This window comes from Kluyveromyces lactis (genome assembly GCF_000002515.2).
Source record: "Kluyveromyces lactis strain NRRL Y-1140 chromosome E complete sequence".
NCBI classification, from domain to species: domain Eukaryota; kingdom Fungi; phylum Ascomycota; class Saccharomycetes; order Saccharomycetales; family Saccharomycetaceae; genus Kluyveromyces; species Kluyveromyces lactis.
The window spans coordinates 1365708-1392137 of NC_006041.1; the positions used below are offsets into that span (position 1 = coordinate 1365708).

Sequence of the window (26430 nt, forward strand, 5' to 3'; positions counted from 1 at the left end):
AGCGGAGAGATGATCTTCCGCAAAGTGGTACGAAATCCTACTGTTCAAAACATACAAATATACAGAAAGACTTTAGGTCATCAGATTCGTGACATTATCGAAAAGTTAACAAAGAAAATCGATCCTTTCGTCAAATTTATATTTCCAAACTTCATTGCATTCCATTACTTTTACATCATTGCATTTGCATTACTATGTTCTATTCTTATTTATCCCGTTAAGAACTTTGCATACATCGATATTTTGTTTCTAGCCACGGGGGCCGCAACCCAGGGTGGTTTAAACACAGTAGACTTAAATGAGCTGTCATTGTACCAACAAATTGTTCTGTATATTACTACCGCGCTAACTACCCCAATTTTCATTCATAGTGGCTTGGCATTTGTGCGGTTTTACTGGTTTGAACGATATTTTGATGGTATTCGTGATTGGTCCAAGAGAGATTTTGAGATGAGAAGGACCATGACACTGCGCCAAAGGGAACTGACCAAAAATAATACGATGGAAAATGCTTCTAGGAGTACTGGTCAAGGTCCTCTCAATTTTCTTACCAGAACTTTTACTCACGGAGATAGAGATGCTAGTAATTTTCAAGGTAGGCTTTTCAGAGGAGAAGTGGTCAAAAGAGACGAAGACAATAACGACGATAGCTCAGTCGATACAAGGCCACCGGAGGCCCATAGCGATCATACTGAGAAATTCATCGGTAGGCGGAAATCCAGAGATATCAATCCAGCTGATATGTACAGATCGATTGCCATGTTACAGAATAGGCATGAAAGTAATGATAACATAAAGGGACCAGCGCTTGTCATCAAAAGCCCAGCGGAACGGGAAAAAGAAATAGAAGAACAACGTAGATTACAAAAAGAGCGTGAGGAACAGCAAGGTCAATCTATTCAGTTTAAAGTGGAACCGCGCCCGACAAAGTCAACGAGGTCAACTTTTGAACCCTCGGGAATTAGGAAATCATTTACCCGAAGAAAGAGGCCTAGCTTCTTCAAAGGTTCCCAATCTGCCAGAATAATACGAGACAAGTTGAGAAGAAGATCCAAAGGTTCTGATGTCAACAATGTTGATGATGAGGAAGAAGAACAGGATGGGCATGATGCAGATATGGAAGGATCTTCTGAAGACGATAGTGTTATTGAATCTTCAGATGGACAGTCAGAGTCTATATCTGCTCCCAATTTTGACCATCACTCATCTGAGCCAACACTACAGAGTGGTGGTACAGTATCTGCACCTTCTTCTTTAGAGAGTAATGAAATCGAAGAAGAAGATGAGGAACTAAGCGATTTACCCACTGGTGTTTCTTATTATGGGCTGCATTCAGGAGGCGATCCTCGAAATAGGTTAAACAGGGTCATGAGTACAAATTATTTATCATATGAGCCTAAAATTGGAAGAAACTCAACTTTTGTTGGATTATCAGAATCGCAAAAAGTTGAATTAGGAGGGGTTGAATATAGGTCCACCAAGGTTTTATGTCTACTTTTGTCGATATATTATCTCGGTTTTAGTATTTTAGCTATGATCATATTCGCTGCGTGGATACAACCTATGAACAATTATAAAGAAATTGTTAGATCTCAAGGTGTTTCGCCAACATGGTGGGGGTTTTGGACTGGAATGAGTGCATTTGGTAATCTTGGATTAACATTGACTCCGAACTCCATGATATCATTTCACAAGTCAATATACACGTTAATTTGGATGATGTGGTTCATTGTTATTGGTAACACTGGATTTCCAATTTTTCTCCGTTTCGTTATTTGGATACTTTTCAAACTAAGTCCAGATCTGTCCTTGAGAAAAGATAGTCTAGGGTTTTTATTAGACCATCCTCGTAGATGTTTCACAATGCTATTTCCTAAAGCGGCTACATGGTGGCTTTTTCTGATTCTCATTGGAATGAATGCTATTGATTTGATATTATTCATCATTTTGGATTTGAATACAGATGTTGTAAAAGATCTAACTGCTGGATTCAAGGTACTTAACGGTTTATTTCAAGCTGTTAGCACAAGAACCGCAGGGTTTGCCGTGCTAGATCTAAGTCAATTGCATCCATCTGTACAGGTATCGTACATGTTAATGATGTATGTTTCTGTGATGCCCTTAGCTATTTCAATTAGAAGAACTAATGTCTACGAAGAGCAATCGCTTGGTGTTTACGGGAATGGAGAAAATCAAGAAGATGATGGGTCGGAAAAGAATACAAAAAGTTTCATTGGAGCACATTTACGTAGACAATTGTCTTTCGATCTATGGTATATGTTTTTGGGTCTCTTTATTATCTGTATCTGCGAAGGTGGGAAGATCCAAGATCCAAGCAAACCCAGTTTCACCGTTTTTCAATGTCTCTTCGAAGTTGTAAGTGCTTATGGTACCGTTGGATTGTCCCTTGGATACCCTGGCTCCAATCAATCGTTTTCAGGACAATTCACAACTATATCAAAACTAGTCATCATTGCAATGTTGATAAGAGGAAGACACAGAGGTTTGCCCTATACTTTGGATCGTGCCATCATCTTACCAAGTGCGAAATTGAAGGAAAATGATTTACTCCATGAGTTGACTCACTCTAGGAGACCCACAACTTTAGGATTGAATGGATCTACATCTCATGATAACAGAACCACCTCTGTCGCTGATTCGACATCTTCGATTGGTAACAAACATATAGACCGGTTCCGTGACCGTTCACGTTCCGTATGGCACGGTTTAACCTCTGCGTTTAGTATGGGTCATCAACCACGGCCACATAGAACCATGACGTCTAGATCGTTAGATGATACCATTACAACGGACCGCATGATGTCCACGCAAAGTAACCAATCTTTTAACAATGAATCACAACAACAAACATTTTCGGATGGTAACAACTATCCAATGCACAGCATGAACTCAAACCACCATTATGACAACAGATCTATGACCCCCAACCAATATCACGTGTTTAGAGATTCCTTTGATCTGAGATCGGGTATTACTGAGCACAAAGGTTTGGATGGTGTACATGCAAATACCGTGGAAGCATTCGACCATTCGAACTATAATTCCAACAGTAATAGCAACAGTAACAGCAATTCAAACAGCAAGAATACGGAAACTTCAAGCTCAGGACCAATCTTCAATCACATCAATTCCTCTACCTCATTGCATTCACCACATTCTACAGGTTCAATGCAATCTCTGAATAGCTCACCCAGATAGCAACGATGGTACAAAAGACCACATTCTACACCCTAAATTAAATATGCTATTAAATAGCATGAGTTATTCTATCACCTCTAATTTCCAGACTGACTGAAGAACAGAATTGAACACTCGTAAAATCATGGGTAAAACATAATAGGTAGACACATTATGGACTTTCTAGTAATCAAACCTTATTCATTGTGCTTTCTTTGTCCCAGAATGCGCGTTACTGCCGTATAGTATGCATTGCATCGAGATGATCTCATCACTGTTACCCTGATATCCGATGGAAAACGGTGACATCACCGTCGGAGGTATTGGAAGCCCTAACGAGTCATTATCAAGTCACATCAAACGAACAGTGGTGTACGGATTCTATGTCCATAATGTTTTTCTGCATGTCTGTAATTTTTGGGAAACATTTATCGATTTGTCTACAAATGTCCATCGAAAAGAAACAATTCCATCTAAAAAATTTTCCGCGGTTTGCCAAACTCATCTCATCGCATCTAGAGATCCTACAGCCAAACAACCGAGAGAAAATTTTTTTTCTTCACCTAGCCGCCCATCAAGAGTGATTTTGTATATAAGGAGGGGTACGAATCCCATTGAATTGTTATATCGTTTTCCTTTTAATGATACTTCTGAAGATCTGTCACAACTTTTTTTTACTTGTACTTTCTTGAAGTATTTTAGTTTCGGTGTATTTACTGTACTATTATACTCATTATTCTCTCAGTATATTTTAGAATAATCATTTTGTTTCTAAATTATCGTATTCCTTTTTCCATTCACCATTACTATATGTTCTGTTTTAAATACTTTTATTACTTAGTCTCTTCTTGTTCTCAGTAGTCAGCTAAAAAATAAACTTACAGCCGCCCCCCTTTCCTCTAAGTCCCACCTTTGAGAGAGATAGAGAGAGTGTTAATAGCAGAGAAAGTTCGTGTATCAGTCGTTGAAACTATTCGTTTTAGTATGTTCTTTTTTTTTGTTTTCTGTTTGGTTTTCTAAGTGGCTACTAAGCAATGCTTTAAGCTTCTATTCTATGACATTTTTTTTCTACTTCCTCTTATTCATCCAAGTTAAAAATCGGATTGTTAGTTTGCAATCGCAGTCTTTTCTTCAACAGCGAACGGCCAGCAAATGCGTTTTTGCAGGGTAACAACAATTTGACGTTATAATTACTGCATGAGATTCAAACTTGCGCCTTCACTCTTGTCGAATTTACGAGGCCTAAAACTTTGCGTAGCTCGAAGATAGCCTGAAAGTTACGAAGGTACCATAGAAAAAAGTAAAATTGGATGGATGCACGAAAAAGAAACAGATTGAAATTTGATTAATAGTCACTTTTAAGATTGACCAACGAATAAATGTTGGTTAAATTAGAGATTGGAAATAATCAATAGAAGAAGCTAGCGAAGTTTTTTGCTGAAAGTGTTTAAACAGCGTGGAAGTTCACACGAACATCAGGGCCTGATTTACTAACAGTTCTAATTTCAACAAAAAATTACGATCTAAGATTAGACATTAATTTTAAAGGAATAAAAACCACTTAATTGATTAATTTCTTACCTATAACTAAGAGAGGTAAAATTAGAGTCAATTATAAACTTAAACATCAATTGCCATTCATTTAGTGCGATTCTTTTCATTATTACACATAGTTAGAAAGGATCCAATCGGGTAAAAAACCTCATTGTTTTATTTTACTTTTAAGTCCCCCCCCGTTGCTGCTTTTAAAGAAGCAAAAGAAGTGAAAATAAATCCAATAGGTTAGTTCATCGTTTGAAACACCCTTTACGCTTAAGAAAATACAAACTTCCGTTATGTCTATTATCACTCCTACTGCTCCTATCACCCCTCCAATGGAGTCTACTGGTGATCGTATGATTACCTTGGAATTAAAGGATGGAACTACTTTACAAGGTTACTCCTTTGGTGCCGAAACCACTGCAGCCGGTGAATTGGTTTTCCAAACTGGTATGGTCGGTTACCCAGAGTCCATCACAGATCCTTCTTATGAGGGTCAGATTTTAGTTATCACTTTCCCATTGGTTGGTAACTACGGTGTCCCTGACCGTAAATTAATGGATGAATACGTGGAAGGATTACCACGTTATTTTGAATCCAACAGAATTCATGTTGCTGGTTTAGTCATTGCTCATTACACCGAAGAATATTCTCACTGGTTAGCTCAATCTTCTTTAGGTACTTGGTTGAAAGAGAGCAACGTTCCAGCTGTCTACGGTATTGATAGCAGAAGCTTGACCAAACATTTAAGAGAAGCTGGTTCCATGTTGGGTAGATTCGCTCTACAAAAGCCCGGGACCTCTTTCGAGGATGCCAACTCTGCTGAATGGATGTCTTACTTCGAAACTCCAGAATGGGTTGATCCAAATGTTGATAATTTAGTGGCAAAGGTTTCCCTAAAGGCTCCTAAGCTTTTCGTTCCAAACCACCCAGACATCGATCTTGTTCAAGGTCCTGACGGAAAAACTTTACGAATTGTTGCCGTTGATGTGGGTATGAAGTACAACCAAATCCGTTGTTTCGTCAAGCGTGGTGTTGAATTGTTGGTTGTTCCATGGGATTACGACTTCACCACCGAAGAATATGACGGTTTGTTCATCTCTAATGGTCCTGGTAATCCAGCCATTCTGCAGGAAGTGTCCGATAGATTGACTAAAGTTTTAGATGCGAAGAAGACCCCAGTCTTCGGTATCTGTTTGGGTCATCAATTACTAGCTCGTGCTTCTGGTGCCTCAACTTTGAAGATGAAGTTCGGTAACAGAGGTCACAATATTCCATGTACTTCGACTGTCTCTGGTAGATGTTATATCACTTCTCAAAACCATGGTTTCGCTGTAGATGAAACTAGTTTGACCAATGGCTGGAAATCATTGTTCACCAACGCTAACGATGGTTCCAATGAAGGGATTTATCACTCAGAGTTGCCTTACTTCTCCGTTCAATTCCATCCTGAATCTACTCCAGGTCCAAGAGACACTGAATTCTTGTTCGATGTCTTCATTCAATCTGTTCTAGATTTCAAGCAAACTGGTGTATTGAAGCAAGTTGAATTCCCAGGCGGTAACATTGAGGAGAACTTGGCTGCTCATCCTAGAGAAGATGTCAAGAAAGTTTTAGTCTTGGGTTCCGGTGGGTTATCTATTGGTCAAGCTGGTGAGTTTGATTATTCTGGTTCTCAAGCCATCAAGGCTTTAAAAGAAGAAGGTATCTACACGATCTTAATTAACCCTAATATCGCTACCATTCAAACCTCTAAGGGTCTAGCTGATAAAGTGTACTTCTTGCCTGTTACCGCTGAATTCGTTAGGAAAGTAATTTTACATGAACGCCCAGATGCCATTTACGTGACATTTGGTGGTCAAACTGCTTTGTCAGTCGGTATTGAAATGAAAGATGAATTCGAAACTTTGGGTGTCAAGGTCTTGGGTACTCCAATCGATACTGTCATCACCACTGAGGATCGTGAACTATTTGCTAATGCCATGGACGAAATTAATGAGAAATGTGCTAAGTCTGCTGCTGCTGCCACTGTTGCGGAAGCTCTAGAGGCTGTCAAGGATATCGGATTCCCCGTCATTGTTCGTGCAGCTTACGCTTTAGGTGGTCTAGGTTCCGGGTTTGCTTCGAATGAAAAAGAATTGGTCGACTTGTGTAACGTTGCCTTTGCTTCTTCCCCTCAAGTTTTGGTTGAAAGATCCATGAAAGGTTGGAAAGAAATCGAGTACGAAGTTGTTCGTGATGCTTTCGACAATTGTATCACTGTCTGTAATATGGAAAACTTTGATCCTCTAGGTATTCACACTGGTGATTCCATTGTCATTGCGCCATCCCAAACCCTATCAGACGAGGATTACAATATGTTAAGAACTACCGCAGTTAACGTCATTAGACATCTAGGTGTTGTTGGTGAATGTAACATCCAATATGCATTAAATCCAACTTCAAAAGAATACTGTATCATTGAAGTCAATGCTCGTCTATCTCGTTCCTCTGCCCTAGCTTCAAAGGCCACTGGTTACCCATTAGCTTATACCGCAGCTAAGTTGGGTTTAAACATTCCTTTATACGAAGTCAAGAACTCGGTCACTCGTTCTACCTGTGCTTGTTTCGAACCCTCTTTAGATTACTGTGTTGTTAAGATGCCAAGATGGGACTTGAAGAAGTTCACTCGTGTCTCAACTCTGCTTTCTTCCTCAATGAAATCTGTTGGTGAGGTCATGAGCATCGGTAGAACTTTCGAAGAGGCGATTCAAAAAGCTATCAGATCTACTGAATACTCTAATATTGGTTTCAGTGAAACTGATGATGAACTTGATATCGACTATGAGTTAAGTAATCCTTCTGATATGAGAATTTTTGCCATTGCTAATGCATTTGCTAAATTTGGTTATTCTATCGATCAAGTTTGGGAGAAAACCAATATTGATAAATGGTTCTTGAACAAACTATATAGCTTGATCAAATTTTCAGACAAGATCAGTTCTTATGGGTCCAAGGAGAACCTACCAGCGTTGGTTTTGAAGCAAGCCAAGCAATTAGGTTTCGAAGACAGACAAATTGCTAAATTTTTGAATTCGAATGAAGTTGCTATTCGTCGTCTAAGAAAAGAATACGGCATTATTCCATTTGTAAAGCAAATTGATACTGTTGCTGCGGAATTCCCAGCACACACAAACTATTTGTATCTAACATACAATGCAGCTGCTCACGATTTGGACTTCAATGACCACGGTGTTATGGTTTTGGGTTCGGGTGTTTACCGTATTGGTTCTTCTGTTGAGTTCGATTGGTGTGCTGTTACCGCTGTTAGAACTTTGCGTAAAAATAACTTCAAAACAATCATGGTTAATTACAACCCTGAAACAGTTTCTACCGATTATGATGAGGCTGACAGACTTTACTTCGAAACTATTAACTTAGAAAGAATTATGGATATTTACGAATTGGAAAGCTCTGCTGGTGTTGTTGTTTCTATGGGTGGTCAAACTTCCAACAATATTGCCATGTCTTTACACCGTGAAAATGTTAAGATCCTAGGTACTTCTCCAGAGATGATCGATTCTGCTGAAAACCGTTATAAGTTCTCACGTATGTTGGATCAAATCGATGTTGACCAACCTGCTTGGAAAGAATTGACTTCCATGGATGAGGCCGAGGATTTTGCTGAAAAAGTAAGCTATCCTGTTTTAGTCAGACCTTCCTACGTCTTATCAGGTGCCGCAATGAATACAGTCTATTCTAAGGATGACTTGGAATCTTATTTGAACCAGGCCGTGGAAGTTTCTCGTGAATATCCAGTTGTTATCACCAAATATATTGAAAATGCTAAGGAAATCGAAATGGACGCAGTTGCCTTAGACGGTGAATTGATTATGCATGTCGTTTCTGAGCATGTTGAAAACGCAGGTGTTCACTCTGGTGACGCTACACTAATTGTTCCTCCTCAAGATTTAGACCCTGAAACAGTTCGTAGAATCGTTGAAGCCACTGCCAAAATCGGTAGAGCATTGCAGATTACTGGTCCATATAACATTCAATTTATTGCTAAGAACAACGAAATTAAGGTTATTGAATGTAACGTTAGAGCATCTCGTTCGTTCCCATTCATCTCGAAAGTTGTTGGTGTTAACTTGATTGAAATGGCCACTAAGGCCATTATGGGCATTCCTGTAACCCCTTACCCAGTGGAGAAACTTCCTGATGACTACGTAGCAATCAAAGTTCCTCAATTCTCTTTCCCACGTTTGGCTGGTGCAGATCCAGTTCTCGGAGTTGAAATGGCCTCAACTGGTGAAGTTGCTGCTTTCGGCCATTCTAAATATGAAGCTTACTTGAAGTCCTTGTTGGCAACTGGCTTCAAATTACCAAAGAAAAACATTCTATTATCCATCGGTTCATACAAGGAAAAACAAGAATTGCTACCAGGAGTGAAGAAGTTATACAATATGGGTTACAAGTTGTTTGCCACTGCCGGTACCGCAGATTTCATTTCTGAACATGGAATTCCAGTTCAATACTTGGAAGTATTGAACGAAGAAGACGATGAAAAGTCCGAATATTCTTTGACACAACATCTAGCCAACAACAAGATTGATTTGTATATCAACCTACCATCTGCTAATAGGTTCCGTCGTCCTGCATCTTATGTTTCGAAGGGTTATAGAACTCGTCGTATGGCTGTTGATTTTTCTGTTCCATTAGTAACAAACGTCAAATGTGCCAAACTTTTGATTGAAGCCCTATCCAGAAATATGTCACTAGATGTTTCCGAACGTGATGCCCAAACTTCTCACAGAACTGTGACCATCCCTGGTTTGATAAACATCTCTGCTTATGTTCCAAATATCTCTAACGTTTTGTTAGGTCCAGCAGAGCTCAAGGAAGTAACCCGTCTTTCTGTTGAATCTGGTTTCACTTACTCACAGATTATGCCAAAGTCTTCTAGTGGACCAGTTATTACGGATGCTGCTTCTTTGAAGGTTGCCAACTCAGTTGTTAAAGACTCTGCTTACACAAACTTTGGTTTCACTGTTGCGGCTACTCCAAACAATATTGACACCGTCTCCGCTGTTGCTAACGAGGCTACCTCTTTGTTCTTGCCATATCGCGAGCTTTCAAACAACGTTCCAGCCGTTTCTGAGCACCTAAAACATTGGCCACTAGATAAACCAGTGATTGCTGAAGCCAAGACATCTGACTTAGCTTCGGTGATTTTGTTAGCCTCTTTGCAGAACAGATCTATTCATATTACTGCTGTTTCCAACAAAGAAGATTTGTCCTTGGTTATGGCTGTTAAGGAGAAACAATCCAACGTTACCTGTGATGTCAATATTCATTCCTTGTTCGTTTCTCAGGATGACTATCCAGAAGCTAAATTCCTCCCAACCAAAGAAGACCAAGAATTCTTCTGGTCCAACTTGGAATCAATTGATGCTTTCTCTATCGGTTCATTACCAACTGCTCTTGCTGCGGTTACTGGTAACGAAATTGTTACTGGTCTCGGTATTAAGGAAGCTCTACCATTGTTATTGTCTGCTGTTAATGATGGAAGGTTGACCATTGATGATATCGTTGAACGTTTGCATATCAATCCAGCTAAGATTTTCAGCATTCCTGAGCAAAACTCCGCTGTTGAAGTTGATTTGGACTTCACGTTCAGACATACCAAAAGATGGTCTCCTTATCAAAAAGGGGGATTGACTGGTGGTATTCAACGTGTGTTGATCAATGAAGAGACAATTGTTTTATCTGGTGACTTAGTCGCTACTGAAGCCAAGGGCCAACCAATCCTACCATCCAAGTTTACTCCAACTACTCCGGCAGTAGCAAAGGAAACTCCACTGGCTGCAGTCGGAACTCCAATTTTGGGGGCCATCTCTACATCAAGAAAGAGATTCTCTTTCTCTAATGAAAGAAGGCTATCCATCAATTCTATGGATGGTGATGATGAAGAAGCCATCTTGGATCAACCATTGGAACAAAGACTTATGTCCTCCAGACCACCTAAAGAGCTCTCCGCTCCAAGTGTTTTGATCAATTTGATCCGCACAAAGAATCCATTCTTGAGAAGAAACATTCTATCAGTTAACCAATTCAAGCGTTCTGATTTCCATGCTCTCTTCGCAGTTGCTCAAGAGCTCAGAGCTGGTGTTGAAAGGGAAGGTGTTTTGGACGTCATGAAGAGCCGTGTTTTGACTACAATGTTCTACGAACCATCAACCCGTACATCATCTTCATTCATTGCTGCTATGGAACGTTTAGGTGGTAGAACTGTCAACATTAACACTTCTGCATCTTCTGTTAAGAAGGGTGAAACATTGCAAGATACCATCAGAACATTAGCCTGTTACTCTGATGCAATTGTCTTGAGACATCCAGACGAAATGTCTGCCCACATTGCTGCCAAGTACTCACCTGTTCCTATCATCAACGGTGGTAACGGTTCTCGTGAACATCCAACTCAAGCCTTCTTGGATCTATTCACTATTCGTGAAGAATTGGGTACTGTCAACGGTATCACTGTTACCTTTATGGGTGACTTGAAGTTCGGTAGACCAGTTCACTCCTTGTGTCGTTTGCTACAACATTACCAAGTTAGAATTAACTTGATCGCTCCTAAGGAATTGAGGTTGCCTAATGCCTTGCGTAAAGAATTGCAAGATTCTGGCTTATTAGGTATTGAAAGTGAAACACTAACACCTGAAATCATTTCCAAATCCGATGTGTTGTACTGTACAAGAGTGCAACAAGAAAGGTTCGAAACCGAGGAAGATTACTTGAAGCTCAAGGACACTTACATTGTTGACAATAAGATCTTGTCTCATGCTAAACAACAGATGGTGGTCATGCACCCACTACCTCGTGTTAATGAGATTCGTGAAGAGGTTGACTACGATCATCGTGCAGCTTACTTCAGACAAATGAGATATGGTTTGTTTGTCAGAATGGCATTGTTAGCCATGGTTATGGGTGTTGAATTATAAAGGAGCTAAACAGATTCGCGTTCGGAACTTTTTTCAGAATCAATCCAAAATCAAACAAAATAATTTAAACATGGAAGTAAATCGTTCATTTTACTTTAAATTCATCAGAAGGAATTCCTTAAACTAAGAAAACTCTTTTTTTGTGGGGACTTGAAAAGAGATATTTAATCGGAGGAAGAAAACTGATGAAATATGACTAAACTACCTTCATCTGTACCATAGTAATACAAGGACTTTCATAGTAGGAAAATAACTTCCTTAAAATTACAAAGTGACTTTTATCTATTGCACTTTCTATTCTTTGAAATGCTCAAAATTTCAGATACAATTAGTATATTTTGACATATATATCATTTTGTCGTACATATATAGTTCAAAGGTTTATCCTTACATTCACATCTGCATCGTTTAATACATTAATATTTCGCATCGACTTTATTTTCATTCTATTGTTCTCTTTTGTTTGAACCTATTCAGCTGTCAGTCTCTAGGCAAAACCAGCAACATATTAGTAAAAATGATCACGTGACAGATATCAACGCTTTCCCTTCTCTGTCAGAATATCTCAAAATCTTAATATGAAAGACAGTTGTATTTTTTTGATTTGATTAAGTTCAAGTCATCTCCGATGATAGAATTGCCTTGAAATGTGGTACGTTGGGCTGAAATAAATGAAGTACCACTATATACAGATGCTCAGAACTACTTTTAAATACAGCATTTCTTCAATACGTTTATTTTGCAATAATCGGGTTCTCCAGAACGAATCAAGGGCTGTATCGGATCTTCTTTTTAACCTACCAACATACAATCCAGCGACACATCGAAAGAGCGGTAACAATTCTCCACATAAAAATCGTGATAAACACCGCCATAGAAACGGTAATAAAGATCAACGGAATAAAAAACTTGTTTTCAGATGGAATAGTGGAACAGAGAAACAGCAGGCAGCTGCCAACTCGGTGCTAGAGGAAATACTAGCAATAAATTCAAAGGGTAACATCAAGGCAATCAATCCAGAAACTAGCAAGCTAGAAGAAGCCAATATTAGGAACTTTTTGAAGGGCGTTAACCTTGAGATAAATGGGATAGCTATGGTGAGTATCGATAATGCTGCGTCCGGAGATGTTCGTCTACCCATTGTCAAAGAAGTGCCAACAAGACAGGCATTAAAGAATTATTCCGACAAACTATCTAAAATTAAAGAAGAAGAACTTATAAAATTGGGTGTCAATATAAAGAAAACTGGCCGTCGCTCTCCAGACTCGAAAGCGGATTCATCTTGGAAATCAATCAAGGTTTCATGGCAAATATCGGATTATGATTTGAAAAAACAGAAATGTAGTGAAATTGTTTCTAATTTGGAAAAAGGTAGCAAGATTGCTCTTTTCATTAATGATAAAGACTCTTCTAACTTGTCACCTATAGATGAGGAGGAATTAGAAGCGATGCAGGAATCTTCTATTTCTAAAAAGGAAATGAAAAGAAGGGAAGAGGTTTTGGAGAAGCTAAACGAAATAATCAGCGAATATTCATCACAGATTACACAAGAAGGTTTGATCAATCAAAGAATAATTATGAAAGTAACTCCAAATCTTGTAAATACTAATAATGGAGTTGATAAAAAAGCTCTCAAGGAGCAACGGAAACGGGAAAGGCAGGAAAAGCTGCAACGCAGAATTGAGAAGAAAAAAACCAGCGATTCCACCGAATAACCAGGAAATATCTCGGACGATAGACGTTATAATGGCATATGTATCTTGTAAATATTGATAATTAGCGTACATATATCGAAAAATTTCACGTAATTGTGATGTATTCTAATGAATCAATAATGCTCCGATTAGCGAAAGGTCATGTAAGTCACCGTAGCCAAATTGTGGAATGGAAACTAATAAGTCATCTAATGGGGACTCAGCCAAATTGGAGCCGAAATTAGACCAACCCTTTTTCTTTTGCTCGGGGTTAACGAATTCAAGGTGTTTTAAAGCGGTTATGAGCAAATGTTTGGATCTCCAAAGTTCAACTGTTCTCTTCATTTCTGACATAGAGACACTCCAGATAGCACCAGCGCCATTAAAACTGCCCGGAGAAGAAAGAAATAGCCTTTTCCGGGAGTGTGAGAAGTGAACACCCTTACCAAACTCAATAGAGGACTTGACAGTGTTAAGGTCAACTAATGTGTCAAGTTCCAATATTAACCAGACCTCTAGTGCAGAGTTGCCAGCATCTTTGAATATGTAGACCTTATTGAAGAGCAACTGTGATATTGCAATATAATCTACTTGATCATGAGTCCATACGTGCATTTCTGCACCAAAGAATCCATGTTCAGAGGATGCTATAATATCCCCCCATTTCCATGGGACGTCTTCGCTAGGAAAGATGATATCATCCTCTTTAATGTAAAACGATGGTGGAATTCCTGTATTTAATTGTTGTAAGTTGTATCCGTACACTAGTCCTAGGCTTTGAGCAGTCACAAATAAAAAACTGCCAGATGCTGCAGCGTTAGCCCCATAATGTTGAAATTTTAAAGATCTTGGTCCGTTTAAGACTATACTCCCGATATTATCTACAAATTCCACTTGATTTATTTTACCTGAAACCAAGTATGGGATGATATTCAATCCTGGAATAATTATCACCTTTCCTAGTTCGTTCTTATTACAATACTTGCAAGTCAAAATTAAATCTGGTATCTGGTCGTTGTCAAGATCAACTATGCAACTAACTTCTTGATAGCTAGACGAAGGATCCACGATAGTTATAATCTTCTCACCAAATAAGTAGATATGAATAAATTTTTTACCAGGCTCAGAAACAACAAGATAGTCATAATTCGATAATCTGAACTTATGAACTTTTGACCCATAAAGAGCAGTCATTTTTGAACTTTGCTTACCCTCAGATTCAAGTGTGGACATAGGAATGACATAAATGGACCCACTTACATCATCTAATGGTGCCCCGACTGCAATGCAGGGAACATCTTCCAAGAATTCTCCACTGACAATGCTGGTACCAAATAGCGACAACTTTTTTAATGGAGTCACATATTTATTATCACTGTTGGAGTCTTGAGTTGTAATAGATAAAGAGGATTTCTCACTGGATTGTTGGACGTTAAATTGTAATCCAATTCCATAAGTGAACTTTTGCAACTCTGCTAAGATATTCCACTCTCCTCCTCGCCAATGTTCTCTTAAAAGTTTCGGACCACCTGGACTCAACGAATACGCTACGTCCAAGGCATGAAACCTTTTGTTCTGTAATAAATAGAGTTCCGAGTGCAAGACACCAAGCATATCAAACATATGGCCAACGATGCTAACCCAATCACCTTCGATATTTTGCTGTGATAATAGGTCGAGAACGTCTTCCTTCAAGGGTAACTTAATTTGCGTAGATAAGTAATAATTCCACTCAATATTGTCTTGACCAAGTAACAAAGATAAGTGAACTAAATCGGCAGAACCCCGTAGATATCTCAAAGTATCTTCTATACTACCTCCGAACTCTAAGTTTGCCAAAATATTTACCACTCCATGGTCGGTATAATTCTGAAGACTGTTTATCTTATTTCCTACCGACACCCCTAATATAAACTGCTTTAACCCATGATCATCATTACCTGTGCCATACTTTTCTTGCCATAGCTGTACACCATCCTGCAAGAACACATCCCAATCTACTTCTAATTTATCAAACTGCAGAACAGACTCCAGAAACAAAGAACCAGCTTTGGTAAAGGAATCGTGATTAGGGATTGACCTAGCAACTTGCGTCAAATGAAACCCTACGCCAAATCCTAGAACAAATCGAACAGATAATATGACTAAAACAATTCCTAGCATGATTGTGAACTCTCTTATACAGTAATTGCACCTCAGATCAAAGGGTTCAAAACATGTTACTACCTCTACTCTTCCTTCTTTAATTTCATCTCTGCTCATCTCATCTCATCTCATCGCACTTTATTTATTTCAACAAAAATATCAAAACGGTAACCCTTTACAAAATAATCATAATATATATATGTCAGAATAATCATTAAAAGAACAAAGCAACCAAGACAAATTGACAGGTAAACCACACATTTCAGGACCGTCTACTGCATTTGTATGTTTTCTTTTGTACGACACTTTGATGAGTGGAACCTTGCTGCTATTACCTCAGGTGCTTCTCTTCCGAACTGGCTGATATATTTGTGTGGTATTTGTACAATAGTTGCCACAAGTATATCCATTATTTCACAATGCGGGCAGTTGTGGAATTATAGAATTCCTTCGCAGCAAAGGTTGATATTAAGGATCCAGATGATGGTACCTATATTTTCCATCTCATGTTTTGCTTCGATTTTACGACCAGAGATAGGCGCCATTTATATTGATCCGATTAGAGAAATTTATGAGGCATTGGTCATCTATCAGTTCTTTACGTATTTGACTTTACGACTAGGTGGTGAACGGAATATCATCATCAACATCGCGCCAATGTATCCACCGAGCAGGCATGCTATCCCATTCTTTGGGCGTTACCTACAAAGAATCGATCTTAGTGATCCTCACGATTTCGAGACGTTGAAGCGTGGTGTTTTACAATACGTTTGGTTCAAGCCAGTGTACTGTATCGGTATGGCAACGTTTGAAGCGTTCCAATGGAATACCGTCTGGTTAGTAATATGCTACAATATCAGTGTGACATGGTCTCTTTACTGTCTCGCGATGTTCTGGAAATGTTTGTACACAGAGCTTTCAGTATTCAAACCATGGCCGAAATTTATGTGTGTCAAGTTGATTATTTTCGCATCGTACTGGCAAAGTCTCATTATCAACGTTTTAACGATTATAGATGTCATTGATATACATGGTGACGACAAATATGTGGCATTTGAGATCGGTAATAGTGTACTTTGTGTTGAAATGATTGGATTTGCTATTGCACATTGGTATGCGTTTTCAAGTGACGAATACGGTCCGGACAAGTACCCAAACTCTGGAAGGTTGAAGATCCTCTATGCTTTGAAGGACTGGCTTGGTTTTAAAGATCTATGGTGGGATTTCAAGAGTGTAATAAATGGTGATTACAGAGATTACAGGAGCTTTGACTCGGTGGAATCAATGCTCGCGGACAGAGACACGCACTCAAGAACCAACAGATTGACTAGGGGATTAAGGTACACAAATCAGGGTATGTCATCTTACTGGGTCGGATCTAGTGGATATGGCAGCACCGAAACTGATAACGGGAACGATTTAGAATCGGCATGGACTGATATCACTGAAGGTTTGAATTTGCCAAGGTATATTCCAGAGGACAGCAATTATCCAGTGGTCTGGGACGCAACATCACATCGATATGATGCTAGAATTGATGATTTGAGGAAACAAATGAGGTCGAAGTAAATGTTTTTTAAGGGTGGGACTTTTGTATTGTACTTACTAGTGACAGGAAGAGAGGGCAGTCATGATTTTAGAACAAAGAGAAAACAGCAGCAATAGCGTTTAATTGTGGGAGAAATGACAAAATCTATATGGATATATGAAACGCTTAAATATACATACAATATCTACAGGGGATATATAGCAGTTAGAAATTGTGGAATAAAAGACCATGCTGCCAGATAAAAAGGAATAACAGGGGAAGAAGAAGGTAAAAGATTGGTGACTCTAAATATAAGCATGTCAAGTAAAACGAATACTAAGAGCACAACATTGTGGAATTGGGGAGGGGTAAGCGTTATACTTTGTGCGTGTTTGTAAGGGGGGGGGGGGGGTCATTAGATCATTCAAACGATATTTATAATGAGGGTTCTTGCTTTGTGAACAATAAATGTTTAGCAAATTCGTAAGAGGTCCAGGAGATAGCAGTTGCAGGGATATTAGAAATAACTCTTGGTTGTAAACCTCTCCAGAAACCTTTCCAACCGTAAGATTGCCATATGGCTTGAGCAGCTTTCTTGAAAGTATTTGCGGTTTTGAACGATTCCACATGGACGGTATCGCTCCCTCTAATCTGTAACACTGTCTTGATGCAATCTAAAGGCGTGGTAACAGCTGCACAAGTGGCACCGGCGATACCACCACACAAGCAATGGATCCAAGGGTTGTATGCATTAGTTGGGTTGAAGAACTTAGTACTGGATTCGTAAATCACGAAGTTCAAAGCTGCGAATGGGATATTCATAGCCAAAGTGGTTGGATAACTGTAAAAGAAAGCCATTGGACCTTCGTTCTTATAAATGTTGAAAGCCATTCTCCACATGGAAGAGTCACTACTCTTGGATTGCAATTGCAACCTCTGTTTGATTGTATCGAAGGGGTTCATTAATGCATCTGCGGCCACAGTGGCAGCAACACCACTGACGGCAGTTTTCAACGGCTGATGGGTATTGAAATCCTTAGCGTCGATCAACTGTTCTTTACAAAATTCATAAGTTGCAAAATATACTGCATGAGCAGGGCCTGCACCCATCACCATAGACTGCACACCTCTCCACAACGCAAGGGACCCCTCTGTAGAAGAGATTCTCGATATCTGTTGTAAAAGGGTACCCGCACCGGCACCACCACTGGCAGCACCGGCACCACCAGATGCCGACGCCGACGCCGCAGCCTTAATTTCCGATACTGCTTGCATTCTAGTCTTCAAAGCATCGATAGGAAACATGATCGAATGTTCCATGATACCTGCAAACGCTCCTGCAATCAATTGATATGATAGTGGTGCAGTATCTGGCAAAGCCTCATAATCAATCTCCTGAATACCTGGGTCAGACATGCTAAAATGATCACTCTCTTTCTCTTTTTCTATCAGACCAAAACTCAATCAAACCAAGAAAAAAAATAGCAGAGTGTTTCAAAACTAACAACTTCTTACCTGATTAAAAGGATTCGGTGGTGTATTAAGACAAATTCTGGGATTGTTGATGAACCAAATGCTGTCAAAACTCGGTCTCTTCTCTCTCTTTCTCTGTATCTATACTGATTGAAGAGTTTGAATTTTTCAAATTTTTCACAATTTAGGCTTTCACTCTATGTAAAGGAAACAAAAGCGCAATAAACTGGACCTGAAATCTGGGTGAAGAAGCAACGACTTAGCCGGAGGAAAAACGGTTCTTGCCTTGCTGAATGATACCGGATAACTATAAACTAATCTGAATATTCAGCTACTGTTATATAATTATCTAAAATTGGATACTGAACCCAGGAAGGGTATCAAGATATATTCTCCGTTTATACATCAATTTTTCATCATTACAATATATTCTCTTTCTCTAATGATGCAACGGAAAATTGACAAATGACCAATAAATGGGCGACTCATCTGGCACCAATCGAAAAGAAATACACGATGACTGACTTAATTAATTTAACCGGTACAGTACCCAGCCATGTGATACCTAAATTTGATGCCTTGGCTCGAATAAAGGAACTTAAGCCATACGAGTGAACAGGGCAGCTTTCGCTGCCCTGTTCACTACTAAATTGCCTGTTCAAATTGGCTTTGCCCTTTGGCAATGACAGATTCTATTTCTTTTTCTTCCTTTAACTACTGGCATATTGAGTTAAGAAACACCTGGGAATGATCTCCGGGTAACGCGGAAAAAAAACCCACCTCTTGCTGCACCCCTTTTTTCATTGTCCACACTGTGCTTTGCCCGATTTTGCGGGTGTCGCACGACGACGGAGTTTATTTCCGCCGTTTCAGGCAAGGGAAGAGCTGAAACGGCTGAGTGACGGGTGGCGGCCGGGTAAGGAAAGAAAATACACTGATTACATAATACCATCCACGTGACGTAGTCACGTGGATGGTATTATGTAATCTCAGAGTTGAATGTCCGAAAGCATTCTTTTTTTTTTTTCTTCCTTCCTTTTCCTTTTCCCCCGGGGTTTAAAAATTCCGTTCCGTCCCGACCGGCATTCATTATGCAACTAATCGTCTTTTAGATTATCAAAATGTCAAATGATTATTCCATTTCGACCGAACTACCGCCTCTCCACTTGCTTACGTACTGTTTTTGGGTTCCCTCATCTAATAGCTTCCTCAATCGGCTAGAAGTGCCAGTACTGGTCTTCAGAAGTCCATAGAAAGCCTCACTGTTACCCGGGGGGTTTGCGCATCTGTCGCTCTTTCACTTTTTTTTTTTTTATTCACTTCCATTCCACATCTTTCAACCGTTAGTGGTCTGAACTTGTTTCATTTCTTTATTCATAATTTCTTTCTTTCGTCCAGGTTCTGCATTTATTATATATATATATATATATGTATATAAATAAAGTTTGTACATTGCTTGTTTCGATGATTTGCGGACTAGTTGTCTTATGTCTGTTGCTCGAGGAGACTACCACCAACCAAGAAATATAATACCATGTCAGTGTGTCAAACGAATCCTTTGAACACTCTTGTTTCGAAGTCTGGTTATAGGTTCGGACAGCCGAATCAGCACCAACAGAGCATCGCACAGCAGCAGAGCAGACCAAGAAATAATGCACTAGACCACCAGTTCTCTCAGTTTACTGGTGCCTCGGGTCCCAGTTTCGCTCATCCACAGCATCAACAGCTGCCTATGGCAGCTGTTGTTGCTAACGCTACTACTGCAGCCAGTACTACTAGTAATACTGCTACAGCCTCTGATCACCATGTTTGGATCGATCAGTTCGCAAACATGCAGGTGCACGACAAGACCGAGTTCCCAACAGATTATAAACAGATGTATTCGCAGTACGAGGCGCGTGGCGCCTCGTACTCCATGGGTGCACCGGTGATGGTGTCCCATTCACAAATGTTCCCGCGTCATCAGCAATCTCTGATGGTGAACCAACTCGAGTCACAAGCGTATGCCAGTAGTAGCGCGAAGCTCGATGAACAATTTGCTGAACTGGAAAGACAAGTGCAAGACGATGAAAAAGAACAGCAACAGGACAAGGATGACGATTTCCATCTCAAAGAAACGTCTCCTCTAGACGAAGATCAACGCCAATTAAAAGAAGCAGCCCAATCCATTTACACAACTCTTTCAGATAAATCATCTACAACTAGTTCGAAATTTTCGAACTCCAAGTTCCTTGGACTCATGAGAAATATCAGCGATGGTGTAATAACTCTGAAAAAGAACCCAGATGAGGATAAATATACGGAATTATATTCTCCTTCTACCGGTGAAACTTTTGGCGAAGAGTATTTCCCAGTGCAGGATAGTGTTTTAGGCGACCCCTTGGACTCCATTGGTGACTTATCTAATATGAGTTCATCGGAAGCCGCTGCAAAAGTGTACCATAACTCCGTTTGAAAAAAAAAAAATAAAATGGTATTACTAAGTATGAGTGGAGGGGTATTTCTCTGTTGTCAGATCTACTGTTATTTTGTCGATACATATTGAGTTAGAGTTACTCTACACTCACGTGGAAAATCACCTGGCAGGATCACCATATTCTACTTACTTCCCAATATTAGATTAACTTAGCTAAAGCTTAGTTCCAAAAATAATCTTATTTAATGACTATAATGATACATTTCAATCTCTTTTGCTTGAGTTGATGATTCTGCCTTTCTTGTGCCGTAATCTTCCATATTGGTAGCAAGACCAGTCGCTATCGTGCCTATAGACCCATCAGCATCTTCTTCCTCTGTTGCTAGTAACCCAAGCCCGTTTTTAAACTCATTTACTAAGGACCAAATCGCACTTCCCGCATTGTCGTCACCTTTTGGCTTGCCCTCTGATTGATTTTCAGTTGCACTGGATCCCGAGTCGCCTAATCCTAACTTCGTTTCAACGGTCCCCTGAATAATTTGGTCAAATTGGTTGAGTAATGAAACGGATTTTGTCCATAACGAGCTTGATTTGTTATCAGCGGTTTCTGCGTTGTTACTTTCCCCATGGGATTCTGCAGGTAATGTCGTATTAGAGTTCTGACCTTGAACTTGATTCCCCACTAAACGGCTAACTTTTTTCTTCAACTGCTGAAGTTCTTCTGCATTCTGTTTTATTATCTTATCTTCAATCTTAATTTGCCTGAAAAGATCGTGAACTCGCCTTGTCCTTTCCAATATCTCTAGTTCCTTGTTCGCCAGTGATTGCAACAAAGATTCCATATCATTATCATCTTCAGAAACAGATGGCACTACTTTGGCGGTGTCGGTCGTAGTTGTAGGCAACTTCAATTTAGTAGCTGGACTTGCGCTAAATTCTGTGGTGGCTCCATCCGGGAGAAGTGATCCAATGCTACTTATGCTGGACCGCACAGATTTTTGTCCGTCATTTCGGTCAAGTTTTGATCGATATTTCCGTCCCAGCGGGGTATTCGATACAGACTCTGATGGTTTGCAATGCTGCTGATATGATTGACGTTGCTGCTGCTTAACTGTGTGCTCTGGAGACATTAATGGCATTATTAAAGACTTTCTTTTCCATGTGTTGCTTCTTCGTATTCCTAGCTCCTGATTGCCTCCCTTGCCATTTGTAGCAGCAGAAACCCCGTTACCATTGTTCTTTACGGTGACTTTACCGGACCCCAATGATACATCGTCCTCGTTCTCCTTCATATTGCCAGTGATATCGTCTTGATCTGAATTATCACCTTTCAACGGATGCGAGTCAAGTGTGCTAGTAGGATCAGCCTTGGTAGGCGTTAATTGCAACTGGATGTTCTTGTTTCTACCGGAACTCCCCACAGACTTGGGACTCATACCGCTGGATCCTTGGTTAAATGTAGGGGTAACGCTCCCTCTGTCCGTAACTTCATGATATATTTTACTCTTAGTATCAATATCGTTCTCTTTGTCTTGAAGGTCTATAAATTTCTCCAATACGTCTCTATCCATTGTTTATACCCAAACCGTACACATAAAGATCTAATTTGATTCAAGCCTAGCTTCTTACTACGGTCAGATCAGCCTTTTTACCCTTATCCTTAACTTGTACACTAAAATCAAGCCCCAAAGTTACTGATTGAAATGATAATTTCAGTCTTTCACAGAATTTCGTGTTGTTATGAAAATGAAACAGTGTAAACTTGAAGTTACCAGAAATAGTTCAGACGGCTGCAACTTTTTGCAGTGCGTAACAGCTTGAGGTTCCCAGCAGTGGCTTTATTACACCAGTTAGTGGAATCAAATACTTTGCATATCACATATCTGATTTATCACTTGCTAAGGAACTGGTATTGCGTATTTAGACGGTTACAAACACAAGAATGGCTCCATTCAAATTTGGAAAGAAACAGAAGAATCGGAAAGATGCTTCTGCATCTCCAAATACAACACCTAATTCTAACAGCACTATTGGTAACACTAGCTTTCAACAAGAATTGAGATCTCCTGGATCTAGTTCTACACCTACCAAACAGAACTATCCAAAACCAGCTGCAGATTCTGGGTTACTTGCGGCTCAACAACGCGTTATGGTCAGTCCTGTTGAGCAACGATCTACGTCCACTCAGAGTACCCTACAGCAGCAGGTGTTCACGCCATGGAATAGAATTAGACTAAAGCAGTCCCCTTTCCCCAGATATAGGCATGTTGCCAGCTCATATGCTACTGACAGTGGAGAATTGTTTGTAATCGGAGGTTTGCACGACCAATCGGTTTATGGAGATACATGGATAATCAAGTCACTGGACAACGCTACAAGTTTCAAGTCTATTACAGTTCCCATTGCAGATGCTACTCCACCTCCTAGAGTCGGTCATGCCTCCACACTGTGTGGGAACGCATTCGTGATTTTTGGTGGTGACACTCATAAAGTGAATGATGCCGGTTTGATGGACGATGACATATATTTGTTCAATATCAACTCTCACAAATGGACCATACCAACACCTCAAGGACCTAGACCACTTGGTAGATACGGTCACAAAATCAGTATAATTGCTGCGAACCAAATGAAAACCAAACTTTATGTGTTTGGTGGTCAGTTTGATGATACCTATTTTAATGATTTAGCAGAGTTTGACCTCTCATCTTTCCGGAGATCTGATTCTCACTGGGAATTTATTAAACCGGCAACTTTCATGCCACCACCCTTGGCTAACCACACGATGATCTCGTTTGATCATAAGTTGTGGGTATTTGGTGGTGATACTCCTCAAGGTTTAACTAACGAAGTCTTTATGTTTGATCCAGCTGCCAATGATTGGTGTGTAGTGCAGACTACAGGAAACATCCCACCGCCATTACAAGAGCATGCTGCTATCATATACCGCGATTTAATGTGTGTTTTTGGTGGGAAGGATGCGCAGGACAATTATTCAAACGCCGTGTATTTCTTAAACTTCAGGAGTCTAAAATGGTTCAAACTACCAACTTTTAATAATATGATTCCAAGAGCAAGATCCGGACACTCTCTCACTCTGTTATCAAATAATAAACTGCTAATCATGGGTGGTGACAAGTTTGATTATGCTGTTGGTAACAGCACCGATGTACGCACTTCTGATGTCGACATGGGAGCCGGTACCATTATTTACACTTTGGACCTAACAAACTTGAATGAGTTTTGTCCTGACATCTTTAAGATCGATGATGTTGATCACCTGGACAAATTTAGTACGCCATTATCGAAATCCAATGGAAGATTTGATGAATTGAAAAACAAACAAGCTTCAATTCTATCACCAGATGTACCAGAAACGGTGAACACAACTCCTGCAGTTAGAAAACGCTCTGAGTCCGGCGTCCTCGGACCTACTGCTCCTAAACCAAAATCACCAGTTCCACAACAAGATGCCAATACAGATCCTCCAAGAGTATTGTCCTTGCAGTCTCAGTTAAGTTCAGAGACGCAAAGTGACACTGATCCTGATGTTGGGTCTGTAGAAGTTGTTCAGTATAGAACTTCGCCGACAAAAGGTGATGTAAAAAAATACGCTGTTGGAACCAACTTGAGATCCTCATCGGACTATGAAAATTATTCACCATCTATCATGCATAACACAGGTGCTGAGCCTTCGCCTAAACCTAACTCCTTGTCAGATACGACGCACTTCGATAAATCCATAGATGTAATAACTGACGCTGATAAAAGCCCTGTCACTTTAAGTGAACCTGCTCGTATTGTTTCTGAAAAGAATGAAAACAACATTCTGAAAGAATTACTTGAAGAGTTGAAGCAATTGAAGGAGGATACTGTGACCAGTGCTACTAGTGCAAACAGCAGAATAATGGAATTGGAACTAGAAAATACAGAATTAAAGCAATTGAACCAATTAAGTCACTTGAATGACATGATTAAGCACCAAACAGAAGTAATTGCCAAGCTACAATCAGAAGTCGATAATAAGGAGAAATATGTGGATTTGGAATCAAAGTATATCGTATTATCTGAGAAATATGAGTCTCTCACGAAAGAACTCGATTCGAAGAAACAGTTCATCAATGAAAACATAAAAAAATGTAGTGAATCGTTGGACACTTTGCTCGATGGCATGAGACAGAAACAAAAAGCTCACGAAACAGTTGTAACCAGGCATAAAGAAACAATGACCGGTCTTGATCGCAAGTTAAGCGAAGTAATTCTTCAAAATAAAGAACTGACTACATCCAGGGACCAGTTGTTCACAGAATACTCCAAATTGAAGGATGAGCATGCCTCAAAACATGAAGAACTGACCAAGATGGAAAGAGAGTACAGGTCAGTTATTGACTCTGTTCACAATTCTGGGAATGCGATGGAAAAGCTGCAGAATGAAATTATCAAACTAAGACAAGAAAATTCAAGACTTAAATCGGATTTAGAGAATACGATTAACCAGGAAGCAGATGATTCGTCCGGTTCTTTGAATGATGCTCATTATCAATTAAAGATAAACGACCTTCGCGCAGAATTATTCATTATCAAACAGGAACGTGATTCGCTAAAAGACGATGTCATGACTCTCAAAAAGAAACTACTTCATTCTGAAGCAACACTATAGACTCTTAATAATATCAACCGTGTAAAATAGAATGTATTGTTTAGATATATATATTTTCAACTATTTTAATTTGTTTTATATTCATTACAAACAACTATTCACTGATACTCCGTGATATATATGTTTTATCTGCTATACTGTACATCAGTCGAAATTATGAAATGTCAATGCATGTTTTTGTCAATCGTGGGAACTGGATAAAATGACAGGTGGCGGACTACTTTGAGTTGTCATATGAATTTCGCTATCCAAAATGGAAGTCTGCAGAGTCTCACTCTGAAGAATGGAGCACTGAGATACTGGTGGCACTGCATCATCCGTCTCTAATATTGATCCTCTTGATATTTCTGTTTGAGCTGAAATGATTGAGGCCCGACTAGCTGGTACGGAAAACTTCGGCGGCAAATTCCAATATGGTATTCTGTGCTCTTTTACAGCTGGTTTCTTCGAATAAGAAGGCAACAAGGATGATGCGGGTCGCTTCTTCTCACAAGCTAAAATATCTGCTTCTTTTTCATTAAAGTTTGCCTTGTCCAGACGTATGACATCTGTGTTCCAGCCATAAAATTCGCGTAGGCTTGATGGAATCCTAAATCTCTCACAAAATTCAGTTACCGTTACGATATCATCCATGAGGCCCTTTATCACACGACAATTATGATTACTGATAGTTCATTCAATTATGAACGTTTTGGAAATTTATTTCGGCTTAAACGTGTGTTAGCCGCTGATAATCTGTCCAGTGAACTTAACCATGCCTGCTTTCTCCTATTGGTAAAACCATGACGGTACTT

General features: G+C 39.6%; 10 protein-coding genes across 10 annotated transcripts; 6 read left to right on the forward strand and 4 right to left on the reverse strand.

The window, feature by feature from the left end:
* Positions 1–9: 9 nt before the first annotated feature.
* On the forward strand, positions 10–3219 carry TRK1 (Trk1p; the record flags this gene model as incomplete). Its single annotated transcript, XM_454641.1, has 1 exon — positions 10–3219. One exon carries the CDS (start codon positions 10–12, stop codon positions 3217–3219), a length of 3210 nt encoding a protein of 1069 aa, XP_454641.1.
* A 1814-nt stretch (positions 3220–5033) lies between these two features.
* Positions 5034–11720, forward strand: URA2 (bifunctional carbamoylphosphate synthetase/aspartate transcarbamylase; the record flags this gene model as incomplete). The annotated part of the gene is made up of 1 exon (XM_454643.1): positions 5034–11720. One exon carries the CDS (start codon positions 5034–5036, stop codon positions 11718–11720), a length of 6687 nt encoding a protein of 2228 aa, XP_454643.1.
* A 671-nt stretch (positions 11721–12391) lies between these two features.
* AIM23 (Aim23p) lies at positions 12392–13435 on the forward strand (the record flags this gene model as incomplete). The annotated part of the gene is made up of 1 exon (XM_454644.1): positions 12392–13435. The coding sequence occupies one exon, from the start codon at positions 12392–12394 to the stop codon at positions 13433–13435; it is 1044 nt and encodes a 347-aa protein (XP_454644.1).
* A 105-nt stretch (positions 13436–13540) lies between these two features.
* On the reverse strand, positions 13541–15676 carry KLLA0_E15401g (uncharacterized protein; the record flags this gene model as incomplete). The annotated part of the gene is made up of 1 exon (XM_454645.1): positions 13541–15676. One exon carries the CDS (start codon positions 15674–15676, stop codon positions 13541–13543), a length of 2136 nt encoding a protein of 711 aa, XP_454645.1.
* Positions 15677–15844: 168 nt separating this feature from the next.
* HFL1 (Hfl1p) lies at positions 15845–17128 on the forward strand (the record flags this gene model as incomplete). Its single annotated transcript, XM_454646.1, has 1 exon — positions 15845–17128. One exon carries the CDS (start codon positions 15845–15847, stop codon positions 17126–17128), a length of 1284 nt encoding a protein of 427 aa, XP_454646.1.
* A 394-nt stretch (positions 17129–17522) lies between these two features.
* On the reverse strand, positions 17523–18503 carry KLLA0_E15445g (uncharacterized protein; the record flags this gene model as incomplete). The annotated part of the gene is made up of 1 exon (XM_454647.1): positions 17523–18503. The coding sequence occupies one exon, from the start codon at positions 18501–18503 to the stop codon at positions 17523–17525; it is 981 nt and encodes a 326-aa protein (XP_454647.1).
* A 1591-nt stretch (positions 18504–20094) lies between these two features.
* PEX21 (Pex21p) lies at positions 20095–21015 on the forward strand (the record flags this gene model as incomplete). The annotated part of the gene is made up of 1 exon (XM_454648.1): positions 20095–21015. One exon carries the CDS (start codon positions 20095–20097, stop codon positions 21013–21015), a length of 921 nt encoding a protein of 306 aa, XP_454648.1.
* Positions 21016–21218: 203 nt separating this feature from the next.
* On the reverse strand, positions 21219–22547 carry TDA11 (Tda11p; the record flags this gene model as incomplete). Its single annotated transcript, XM_454649.1, has 1 exon — positions 21219–22547. One exon carries the CDS (start codon positions 22545–22547, stop codon positions 21219–21221), a length of 1329 nt encoding a protein of 442 aa, XP_454649.1.
* Positions 22548–22918: 371 nt separating this feature from the next.
* KLLA0_E15511g (uncharacterized protein) lies at positions 22919–25636 on the forward strand (the record flags this gene model as incomplete). Its single annotated transcript, XM_454650.1, has 1 exon — positions 22919–25636. The coding sequence occupies one exon, from the start codon at positions 22919–22921 to the stop codon at positions 25634–25636; it is 2718 nt and encodes a 905-aa protein (XP_454650.1).
* A 180-nt stretch (positions 25637–25816) lies between these two features.
* On the reverse strand, positions 25817–26269 carry KLLA0_E15533g (uncharacterized protein; the record flags this gene model as incomplete). Its single annotated transcript, XM_454651.1, has 1 exon — positions 25817–26269. One exon carries the CDS (start codon positions 26267–26269, stop codon positions 25817–25819), a length of 453 nt encoding a protein of 150 aa, XP_454651.1.
* Between the last annotated feature and the right edge of the window lie 161 nt (positions 26270–26430).